General features: G+C 42.0%; 1 protein-coding gene across 2 annotated transcripts in view; it reads right to left on the reverse strand.

The window, feature by feature from the left end:
• Positions 1-10,454, reverse strand: part of RBMS1 (RNA binding motif single stranded interacting protein 1) — a 148,380-nt gene extending 137,926 nt beyond the window's left edge. For both annotated transcript variants that reach the window (XM_068687676.1, XM_068687671.1), the window contains exon 1: positions 10,080-10,454. In XM_068687676.1, the coding sequence (XP_068543777.1) occupies positions 10,080-10,154 (75 nt within the window). In that variant the 5' untranslated portion in view covers positions 10,155-10,454. The remainder of the gene's footprint in view (positions 1-10,079) is intronic.
• Between the last annotated feature and the right edge of the window lie 1,056 nt (positions 10,455-11,510).

The raw sequence follows: 11,510 nt of genomic DNA on the forward strand, positions 1-11,510 counted from the left end.
TTGCAAGTGAAAATCCTTAGAAAATATGGGGGAGTGACTATATGAAGTGCTAATAAAAGTAGACTAGGATAAAGGAGCTGGATAGGTGGGTTTGGAAGCCTTTCACACCTCCGTAGCTTCAACAGCTGATGAACTTAATGCAGTTTCCAAGAAAAATCATCTGAGATATAGCTGAACTGTCAGTAAAGGGCAACATGCTAATTCTTTTCATTTTCTCTACTAAAAAGTCAGAACAGTGCCCCTTATTGCTGTTGTTGTTTTATTTATTTTTTAATCCATGCCCAAGACAAAAAACTTATCAGCAAATTCATATTTCATGGAAACATCAGCCTAAAGACATAATTGGGTATGAGAATGTGTACATGTCTGTCACAAGCTGCAGCATAGTTTTTGTAGTATTATAATGCTCTGCCAGGAGAAAAAGACAAACCTGAAATCTTAAATTTTAAGCAGCTTAAACAAGATATTTGCTGAAATGGGATAAAGGTATTTGCATGCTGAAGAGATTATGGAAATAGCATTTGCATACTTGTAGAATGCATGTTCTATTAACAGAAATAGGGAATTCCTTCTTTCCTTTCCTAATGCCACACACCAAAGCTTACAATGAGGAAACAACGATAACAGTTACTTTAGAACCTCTTACACTGATGATTCAGTTATCAGGGCCTACCTTACAGAATCACACACTAATTTAGTTTGTAAGGGATGTCTGGAGGTCATCTAGCCCAACTTCCCTACAAGAGCAGCCACAACTAGATCAGGTTGAGCAAAGACAAAAACACCACAACTTCTTTCAGCACTTGTTCAGTTGCTTTACCACCCTTGTGGTGAAATAAAAATTCTTCATATTTAATTCATTTTCTTATGCTACAACTTGCATGCAGAGTCTTGCAACCTACCGACTATTCCCTTCTTTGAGATAATTCCTGAATCTGTAGACAAGGGGAGAGCAGCAAATGTCATTCACATCGATTTCAGTACGGGTTTGACATTGTCTCAAACTACGCCCTTGTGCCCAAGGCTGGACGTTATAGTCTGGATGGACAGCCAGCTAGGTGGGAATGAAACTAATGGGACGGTCAGGCTCTGAGTATGGCAGTTAATGGGTCATACTCTACCTGGAGGCCAGTAACAAGTGGAGCACCTCAGGAGTCTATCCTGCAACTGGCCTGCTTAATGCATTTATATCAGAGAAATGGAAAGTCCTGCACCTGGGAAAGATGAGTCCCTTGCGATGAGACAAGCCAGGAACAGCTCTGCTGGAACAGACCTCAGGGTTGAGCACGAGCCAGCAGTGTGATCTGGCAGCACAGCCTGTAGGGTGAGGGAAGCCATCATCCCCCCCACCTCAGTATTTGATAGATCAAAATAACTCAGCTAGGTCAAAGAAACAACTATCATCAATTTCTCCTTCTACCTGGAACAATCAAAGAATCTGAACCTTTGGATGGCTGACTAGCTGAAAAGAGATAAGAGGCATTCCGGAGTCTTTGACCCCATTAACAGAGATGTTCCCTGCTCCAAAACATCCCTGCATACTCCCCTCATTATAAAAAGCAATTGTCAAAAGCAAATGGTTACTGATCAGAAAAGCTACCTGGAGGAAATGAGAAGGTCACAGGCACTATTCATGAAATTCAAAGTTTATATCATAAACCCTTTCTAAATGTTTTTTCTAGGAGACAGAATGTTTTAGCTAGTACTTTTCCAAATGAGTCACTAACACCCTTGTCTTAATTCTGCAGCTGCTGCTAATTTGGAGTGCCAGCCTTCTCCCCTCTTTCCCCAGAATGAAATAAAATATCAATGTTGCACTGTACTGAAAATGGAAAGTTAGATGTAACATTATGCTACAAGGCCTCTGGAAGTCCCATTTACATTTGACTCCTTCTTTTTGCACAGGCCTGTACCTAACTTAAGCCCACTCAGCAACTTAGTTCACGCTTTCTTCCACGTTCATTGGTTGTAAGAATGAAACACATACTCAAATGATTTTTAACCTTTAGTGCACCAATACCTAACACAATTTAAAACAGTAAAATAAAAAGTAAAATCATATTAAAACGATGCTAGCAGCTATCTGCATATATAGGCAATCCACGGAGCTATGCTGCATCTTCCTTTGGCTTGGATCTTTCACCCTTTCTGTTAAGGGCATGGAAAACCTTTTAGTTATGAGAAGCAAGCACCACCATTTTGTTGTACAAAAGTGAGACCCAAAAGGGGATACTATCAGGGGGGACAACTTCACCCACAGTAAATCACAAATCTCAAACTCCTTGTGTATCTCATCAGTGGCTCCACTGCAAAAATGCCTTATATTTGGGGCACTTGGGGTTAGTTTTCTGCCAGACTTGTTTCTTGATTCAGCTCACCAACCGACCACATGAGTGCTGGTGCCAGCACATGGGAAAGGACAGGAATGAGTTGCTCAGGGCAATGGGGAAAGACAAGACTGCCCTTTTTGGCTGCTGTGCATAGCTATGTGAAATTAAAGTGATTATGTAGCTATGGCCTGAGGGATGGAAGAGGTCACAGATACTACCACAGCCTATATACTGCCATAGAAATTGTGTCAGCGTGTGTTGCCAGGAGACAAGCAAGGGAATTCAGATCTTAACCTGTAGTAAAATCCACAAAGTAAAGCCCATTCACTCCACCTCGGGATGGCAGATCAATACCTTGCTCTCAATGCAGGAGTTATCCTGCACACTTTGGGTTGCATTTTGCATCAGTGTGCTCTGTGCATCTACTCTGAATGGTTTCAAAACACTTCTCACAGGCCTCATCCATACACCGACATTTCAGAAATACAGTTAAAATATATTTTGAAATGTTTTCATCAAGTCTGAGCAATTGAGACTAAATATGGTCTCAGACCATGAACAGAGCACAATAGCTTCCAAAAGCTACCACAAAAAAACGTGAGCCATGCTACCTGATTATATCCGTGTCCAAGCTCTTAGCCTCCCTCAATTATGAGATAACATAATTCAGCTTAGATCTTAACCAAATTAAATTTAAAGGCAAGTCTCAGTGTTTTCAGCAAGGGGGGCTAACCAAGTACATGAAGGCAGATAATAATTATCACCTATTACGCACAGTATATATGAGCTGAATCTGTTATATGCCTGCATTTTGGCTGAAAAGAAAGATCAGTTTTATCATTTAAAGTTTGATTATCAACACGTTTGTCTGACATTGTTCATTTATTTGACTGAGCAGATGCTTTTCCAGTAGATATAGTTGTGATCGCTGCATTGCACTGACCATTGGAAACACACACAATACAGTAAGAAAAAAAGAATATATCATTTGTAGCATGTTTTTGGCTAAGTCTGAGCATTTATTTTGAAGCTTTCTCCAAAAAAAGTATCATTTCATGAAAACCAATTTTTAAATTGTTATCAGTTCTTGATTATAACTATTTGGAAGACTGCAACTGAAATATGCAACTATACCAAGCTTTACTTTCCAGTTTATTACTATGCCTTTGTTCAGACCTCCTTATTGATATCACAATCAAGCATCCTTCATTAGGAGCACTGAATCAGTAGCATCAATTATGTTTCTGAGTAAGAGTGACGGATCTAGTATCAACATTGATAGCACACATTGTTGCTTAGACTTCTAAGCAGCTTAAAAATTCTGACAGGTTTGTTGTTGTTTGGAGGGTGAATATATATATAGGCATTTATTTCTGAAATGATTTTTTTAATAGAAAAAATAGTTTTAATAAACTATTACAAATTAGTGGTGTGTTACTACATGTATTATTCTTCACTGGAAATTTTCAATAATTTTGCAAATCTTTTCTTTGTTCCTTCAATACAAAGCAGAAACTTAGAAATTTACTCTCACAAAATTTCATCATTGATTCTGAGACGTGCAATTTTATCCTTGAAGTAGAAGCAAAGTATTTTGAAGTGTGGGGTTCCCCTTTACAAACCAGTTCAAGAATCTAAACGGCATGCTCAACTCTGGTCTACAAGTAATCAGAAAAAACTACAGTCATTACCATGAGTAACAGTAAAGTTGTGAAAGAAAACATACTTTAAAGAACTCTTTTATTGAAAGAAATTTAACATCTCTCCCCATGAACTTATTGCACGCTTTTCATGACTGCCTTGGGATACTGCATTGAAGACAAAGCTAGAAAAGGCACTACTACACATCAGACATATTGTACAATTACAAATCTCCTACAGTTGTTGCCTACTTATTTCATAGACCCTGATCACTGAAAAAAATTACTTGAACAGTTTTGGAATATACCTGGTGCCTGGGGGATTAACAACCAAACACAAAACGAAAACTACACCGAATAAGTTTTTCAAGCCTTTTTCAACTCATATATTGGTTTATCACGTATGTGTAAAAGTCAATCCCATAATATTTCCAGACTCAAGATCTGACTCATACATCAGCAGTAAATTTACTACTGAATCAAGAAGAGGGACCGAGATTTTGTTGACATTTGTTAAATGAGGCCAATCATGCAGTATCAAATTAAGCCCCAAGCACAACGTACTCCAGGGATGAGTTTAGTCTCAAACTTCTTGAAATTACAAAGCTAATAAGAATCTGTCATTTCTACCATTAATGATGTGAGGAAAATATTTTTTCTTTTGTAATTTGCAAATTCAGCCTCTAAGTGCATGTATATTTATACAATTCCTCCCCCTAAGGAGGCAGCAATAAAGGAGGAAAGTCATGGCTTTTAAAAAACTCTCTTTGAAAGATTTCTTAGAAAAAAATACAAAAATCAGCATAACTTAAGCAGCTGCCATTGCAACTACTTCTTGATTACAACCCCATCACACCATCCACATGCCAGACTGCCTAGCTTTCACTCCTTCAAAATGAAGATTATGAATATCATGTTATTGCAAATCACCTCCAAATCAAGCATGGTCAGCATATCCCATGCATGAATCAATTTTCTAGAGAATAAAACATCACTCATCTAAAATCAAAGGCAAAACTCGTGCTAACTTCAATGAAGTCAATCTTCAAGACAAAGACTGTGAAGCGTTTCTACACTGAGTGCATCTTTATCATCATCAGCGTGATTTATAAAGTCACAGCAATGAGGTACAATAACACACAATACGTTCGCATACGTCCCTCCTGAACCCACCAAACAATGCCATGTGGAACATCTGGGTTCACCCTTTAAGCTATTGCTATTAACAATATATCTGGTTACATCCTGCTTCTAATGTGTATTTGCCCATCAGGCTAATCTGCCATTACGTCTCAAGAGAGGCCCTGTGACAGAATAATTCAAGGGAAAACTGGAGTATTTCAAAGCAAGGAGGATAAACACATTCGGAGCAATAAGCAAACTTTGCATGCTCCATTTCTAGACAGGAAAAGAAGCTCCATTTCTGAAAATACAAGAATTATCTTAGCAATAGTTTCTAGAAACACTTGCTGAAGAACACATTTCTAGTTCACAGCAAGCTACAGAAACTAAACTTCAAAAGTTAAAAGGAGCTTTAACTGGGACAAGAACACAGATTTCCACTCAAACTAAGCTAGCTTGAACAAATACATAAAAGAGCCATTGTGATCAGTGACAAAAAGTCAGCGGCCTTTCAGATGGATACAAACAAGCACTGCCACTTCTGGACTGGGATGTTTGGGAGAAGAGAAAACCTGCCCTTGGGAAGCGCTCTTCATTTTTCGATTTTCTACATCCCTGAGAGTATTTTACGGAGCTGAAGGGATCACTATCGTTCTCAAATATTTCTTAAAATTGCTATAATTTACATTTCTTTCTCTTCCATGATGTGGTACACTTTTTGAAGGAATTCTTTGGGTAGTTACACCTACAGGACACAGTAAAACCCTAGCCTAGCAGGAATAGGAGAGAACACATTCAAGAGACTAATGAGGCTAACAGGATCAGATATCTGTCTGGAGACAAAAAAAAAAAAAAAAGTTTGCCTGCAGCTAACCTGTGTTTTTTTTGTTCCTCCCACCCGCCTCAATGGATTTCCAAGCCCAGTCCAGAACCAGAGATTCAGAATTATGAACAATTAAAATAACTTCCCACACTATGAAGTGTGCAAAATATTTCTATGAGACTTTATAAACACATTCACCCATTCTCTGTGTTACTATAAACCTGACTCGTCTTTCACTGCGTACAAATTTTGCAGTCATAGTGCACATGGAATAAATCTAAATAGAACTGATTAGAATTAGTAATCATTTACACTGATTAAAATCAGCTCAAAAGCTAATAAAATTCTTCAAAGGACAACAGACCTGTGCTGGGTACAGAAAGCTGTGAGTATAGGTGTTCATGAGCAGCAAACCATCAGAGGGTCCTACAGCTTCTGCTTTAGAACCAGCAGCTCCTACATCAGTCTCTTAGCTTCATACCTGAGATGCTAAACTGTGGATTACCCAGTGCTTCCTAATATGAAAGTTTCATATCTGCTTTGTAGTGTTACAACAGCAAGTTCCCTTTTACCTGATGTCCCATTTACTCTGCCATCAACACGTTTGCATAAAAACTCAGTGTTTTCCTCTTAAAATGTGATGTTGGCAGCCTGAAAATAAATTTTTGACATGGCAGAACCTGCCTGCTCACTACAGGTTTACATCAGTCTGCAGAACTGACTACAAACCTAGACAAAGGTCTGGAAACATTAGTTCTTTTCCGAGCTGCCAGGGTACTGACTCTGCAGCCACCAAATTACAGAGTTAGAAGCGTACTGTAAGGTAGCTTAGCAAAATTTACAAGATTTCATTTCTTCTGCATTGTTCTAATTCAGTGCCATACAAAAAAATAATAAAAAAATAGTAATTCAACTATCATATGTTATCTACCACTATAAAATGCCTGAACTTTAAATAAATCATGCTATCTATAGGAAACCTTGCCTTTTTCTACTACCACTTTCTTAGCCAAAGAAATTTGCTTTATGATACTGAAGTCTATCACTAGAGTTAGACAGTTATATTGTCACATTACTGTTCAAGGAAAAACCAGTGATACAGGCATTTAGCACGATTTATTAGTAAATCATTGTGTGCGCTGTCTCTGAATTCCTTTTGATATCCAAGTAAAGGAGAACAAGGCAGAAATCCATTAATATTTCTTACTTGACCAAAACAAGCAGATTGTGGCCTAGCAATGTACACTTATATTTGCTTATCTGCACTTTAAGTGCCTTGCTAAATGTTACATCACTTTGCCGAGCACACCTGGGTCTTTTTTACTCCTAGTCAGAGAGGCCATTAAGCACTAGGAAGATGTATACATTTTAATTAGCATCGTTTTCTAATTGTTGACATACAGGATCTCTTAGTCAGAAACAAAGAAACATCCATCAAACTTGGAAAATATTTTTGATGCTCTCTGATACACGAAACAATGTTGCAATACAGGAGCTGTCCTGAAACATACATTTACTAGAATACATACACACAAAATAGGTTATGTCAAACATTGAGTAAAACAGAGCAAAAATTGTGGCAGCCCAGAAAACACGGGTCTTAAAAGCTCTAACTTGTAACCGTTTCAAACTTTCTCCTTCCGTTGCTTTAATTTTATTATTATTTTTTTTCATATTAAAGACCTTACACCTACTACCAGAGATTATTTTGTTCATTTTATTTAAGTCCATGGTTTTCCTGATGTCTTTTGATGCTGAACTCCCAACAATTAGTGGGAGGGAGGTGCTGAATCATGACAAAAGTTTGTATGTCCTCCCAGAAAATATGACTGAAACAGCTCGAATACTTCATGAATAAGATTGTGAAGATCATAACAGATAAACACAAAATCTGTTTTTAAAATCTCTAACGTATTTTGTAGTAATTAAAAGTAGACCATATCAACATTTCACCCCAAAGAACCATTAGCAATGCATGCAATTTCTAATGGGTATTTTCTAAGCTCTCTACAGAAAAAAATCCATCTTCAAGCAACTCCTGTCATCTCCTAATTATCGATTCGTGGCTTATTAGTCAGCAGATTTTCCATCATTACTTAAATAAGGACAAGATGGGAAGCAAAACTTCTAGTCTCAAAATCTCTTCCTTCCCCCAGTATGATCATGTACCATCACCCATCATACATTCAGCAAAGGCTACTCAGTTCTATCATAAACTGTGTTTGATAAAAACCAACCTCCAGAATTAGAGAAATATGTCATGTAATGGACAATGGGTCATTTTAGGACCCAAAGAATAAAACAAGTGAAAATGATGAATTAAATGATTTTTTTTTTTTATATGTTCAGACTGGATCCATAATGAGGAGATTTCTTGTATTACTGAATTCTGCATACTGCAGTATAAAAACTCTCAGTTACTAAACCTATCTACAATAAGGGGCCATCTTTTTTCTTTTATTTCTTCTTTAAAATCAAGATCTCTTAAAATAGGAAGCTTTAGATCCCAAATATTTGATTTCATGTGTGTAGGTTAAATGTCTGTGTGCTTTCCCTGCTGAAACAAAGTAATGTGATTTCAGGCTGTATAATTTTATAGCAAAGACTGCAAGACGTTTTGAAGATGTCATTGACTGTAATACGGATCAATATTAAATTATCTGCACAGGAAACATTTTCAAAAGATGGTCCATCAAGCTTTCTCGTAGGATCATGGATTTCTAGGATCATATTCTAATAACTACAGTAAGCTATTACAGCTTGTCTCCCTCTTCAATTATTTACAGGTCAAAAAAGCCAAGTGACATTGCTTTATGTATATTCAATGTTATGTACTTGGTTCATAACTTACTAATGCCACAGAAAATCACAAAAGTAAATGCTTCTGAACAAAGACATTTTTTCATTTGAGAATATTTGTGTAGTCATACAGCTGAGTGATGCAAAAGGCTCTCTTCTGTCAGGCATTGGTACCTTTCCTAAAAATAATGCATTGAAATATACGTATCCAAACTGACTACTCTGCAGCAGCATCTTTAAATGGCTACATACTCTGCTATCTAGCCTGATGTCAGTTACACATTTAAGAGCTAATTAGTCGCATCAGATCACCTAAAGACCTTCATCTTATTCCTGTCAATTTCTTTATATATGAAAGCGCATTTCAAAGCCTCTTCATTGCTGACTTGTAAGATGTCTCATGACTGTCAAACTGAATTTATTTTTCAGCCAAGCAGTATAAATTACATTTCACGATACAGTAACACAGGGCAAAATAAACAGGAGCCTATCATAGGTGCAGATAAAGAGGGGAAGAGAATTCTTGTCCTCTTATTGCCACACAGGCTGGACACTTCACCAGCAAAAAGAAGAAGTAAAATGAAGAAAAAAAGAAAAGAGGAAAACCACACCAGAGTTATAACCTCTAAAAAAAAAGTTCACACGTTGAAGCCTCATATGGGTCTGTTTTGATTTGTGAGGAGTGACACTGGTGGTTGGAGAGGCTTATGTTAAATGTTCCAGACAGCTGATGCAACCACCTCCGCATCTGCCAGTTTGCAGTATGATGCTTCTAGAGCAGTGGGGCTGGCTGCCCTTACAGACTCAAAGGAGAAAGAAAAAAAAAGACAGAGCTGGAGAAGCACCACCACAAGAACTCCCCAAATCAATTTTCCTGCAACCAGCAGCCAAGCGCCTACAGCACCAGCCATCGCCAGCCGGCTCCCTGACCCCTTCTGAAGCCACTTTCCTAAACTGTGCCTGCCACAAGGCTCCGAGCCCCCCGACGACGAGCACCCAGCCGGTGACCGCCGCGGGGCTCGCTGCCACCCGCGGCCCGTCGGGGCGGCCCGGCCCCGGCTCCCAGAGCTTTGGGGCAGCGCTTTAGGGCCCGCCGGGTGAAGTTTGGGGCCCGGCTTGGCAGCGGGCCGGCCGGGGAGGGGGGAGAAGCCGCCGGGAGCGGCGAGGAAGAGGAAGGCGGGAGGAAGGCGAGGGGGCAGCTCGGGGACGCGCAGACAGGAGCGGGGCCGGTTGAAGGGGGGAGCTGCGGGCAGGAAGGGGCTGCGGGCTCTTTCCTGTCCCCGTCCCCCGCCGTAAGGTGACCGCCACCCCCCAGCCCCCGGCCGGCCGCCCGGGAGCGGGGCCAGCCGCCGCGCCGTGCCCTACCTTCGCCTGCAGATACTGGGGGTAGTAGTAGGTGGTGTACTGGGGGTACATCTGCTGTTTCCACACTTTGCCCATGAAGCTGGAAATGTAGCCTGCAGCGCAGGGACGGGGGGGCACTTTGGGGGGCTCCAGCCGCCTCTCCGTCTCTCTCCTCCCTGGCGGCGGCGGCTGCTGCTGCTCCTCGGCCGAGCCCAGACCTTCCTCCTCCTCCTCCTCCGCCCAAAAGCCGCAGCGGAGCGGGCAGCGGGGGGCAGGCGCTCTCCCTGCTCTCCCTCCGGCCCCGGGAGTCGCTGCCAAGTCCCCGCCCGGCCGGGGCCGAGCAGCGGCGGGCCGGCTGGCGGAGCGGCGGCGGTGCCAGGCGGCGGGGCAGGGCTGGCGGCGGCGGGGAGGGAGGGGACGGGGAAAGGAGGGGAAGGAGGGGGCGAGGGGCGGCGCTTGGCCCCGCTCGGCGCCCGCCGGGAGAGCCCCGGGCCCGGCCGGGGCAGGGGGGGCCGCCCGGGAGCCGGGCCGGGCCGTGGCAGGGAGCTGAGGGGGGCTCCGGCTGCTGGGGGGGGTGGGGGGGGGCGGTGGTCGCAGCCGGCGCGGCTCTGACCTAATTAGCCGGGGGCTTTGTTAGCGCCGCGGCTCTTTGTGCGGCTCGGCGGAGAGTGGGAGGCGATTTGGGAAAAGTACGGCTGGCCTCGGGTCTGCCTGGCAGCGGAGGGTCCGTTTATCTGCCGGCAGCAGGAGGGACTGCAGTGCTAAAATCAGTTTAGGGAACAGCAGCCGCAAGAGCAGACCGAGTGCTCCGTCTGGTCCACGGCGCGTCCCCGCGTTTGTACTTTTGCCAGCTGTGCTGAGTACGCCTCCTTCTCCAACGGGAAAAAAATCCTCCCGTAGTCAGTAAGAGTTACAATTCTTTCACTTGGGTTTTCTCTCTGCAAGATAATTTCCCAAACATCAGAGGCAGGGACCAGCAGCACACCGCAATCTGCCGTTACTTGTAATACAGACACTTGGCCCAGCGCGCTTACCTCTGACAAGCGTGGCTCTTTGCTACCCGAAGATAAACCGAGCCTCAGAATATCAAGCAGATGCCATTTCTTTGTCACATTAATCACAGTCATTTTTGTCTCGCTGCACTGTTTTATCAATAAAACATCCATGCCAGTTCACCAAAACTGCAGAGTATATTAGCATTAACCAAGCTAAATGCGGCAATAGCAGAAAGAAAGATTTAGAAACTTAGGGATTTGTGCATCCCAGTGCAATAGCAAAGGCAGCGTTTCTGCAGCCATGAATCCCTGGTGCAGCTGAGCAATGACAGGGAGCTGCAGATCCTCATCCAGGTGACATTGCAGCTCACCTGGCTAGCCATTAAGATCTCATTACAGTTTTTTTCCAGGGAGGAAATGTGTATATCCTTTATAGGCCACACAGATTAAAAGACTA

This window comes from Anas acuta, chromosome 6, assembly GCF_963932015.1.
Source record: "Anas acuta chromosome 6, bAnaAcu1.1, whole genome shotgun sequence".
Taxonomy (NCBI): domain Eukaryota; kingdom Metazoa; phylum Chordata; class Aves; order Anseriformes; family Anatidae; genus Anas; species Anas acuta.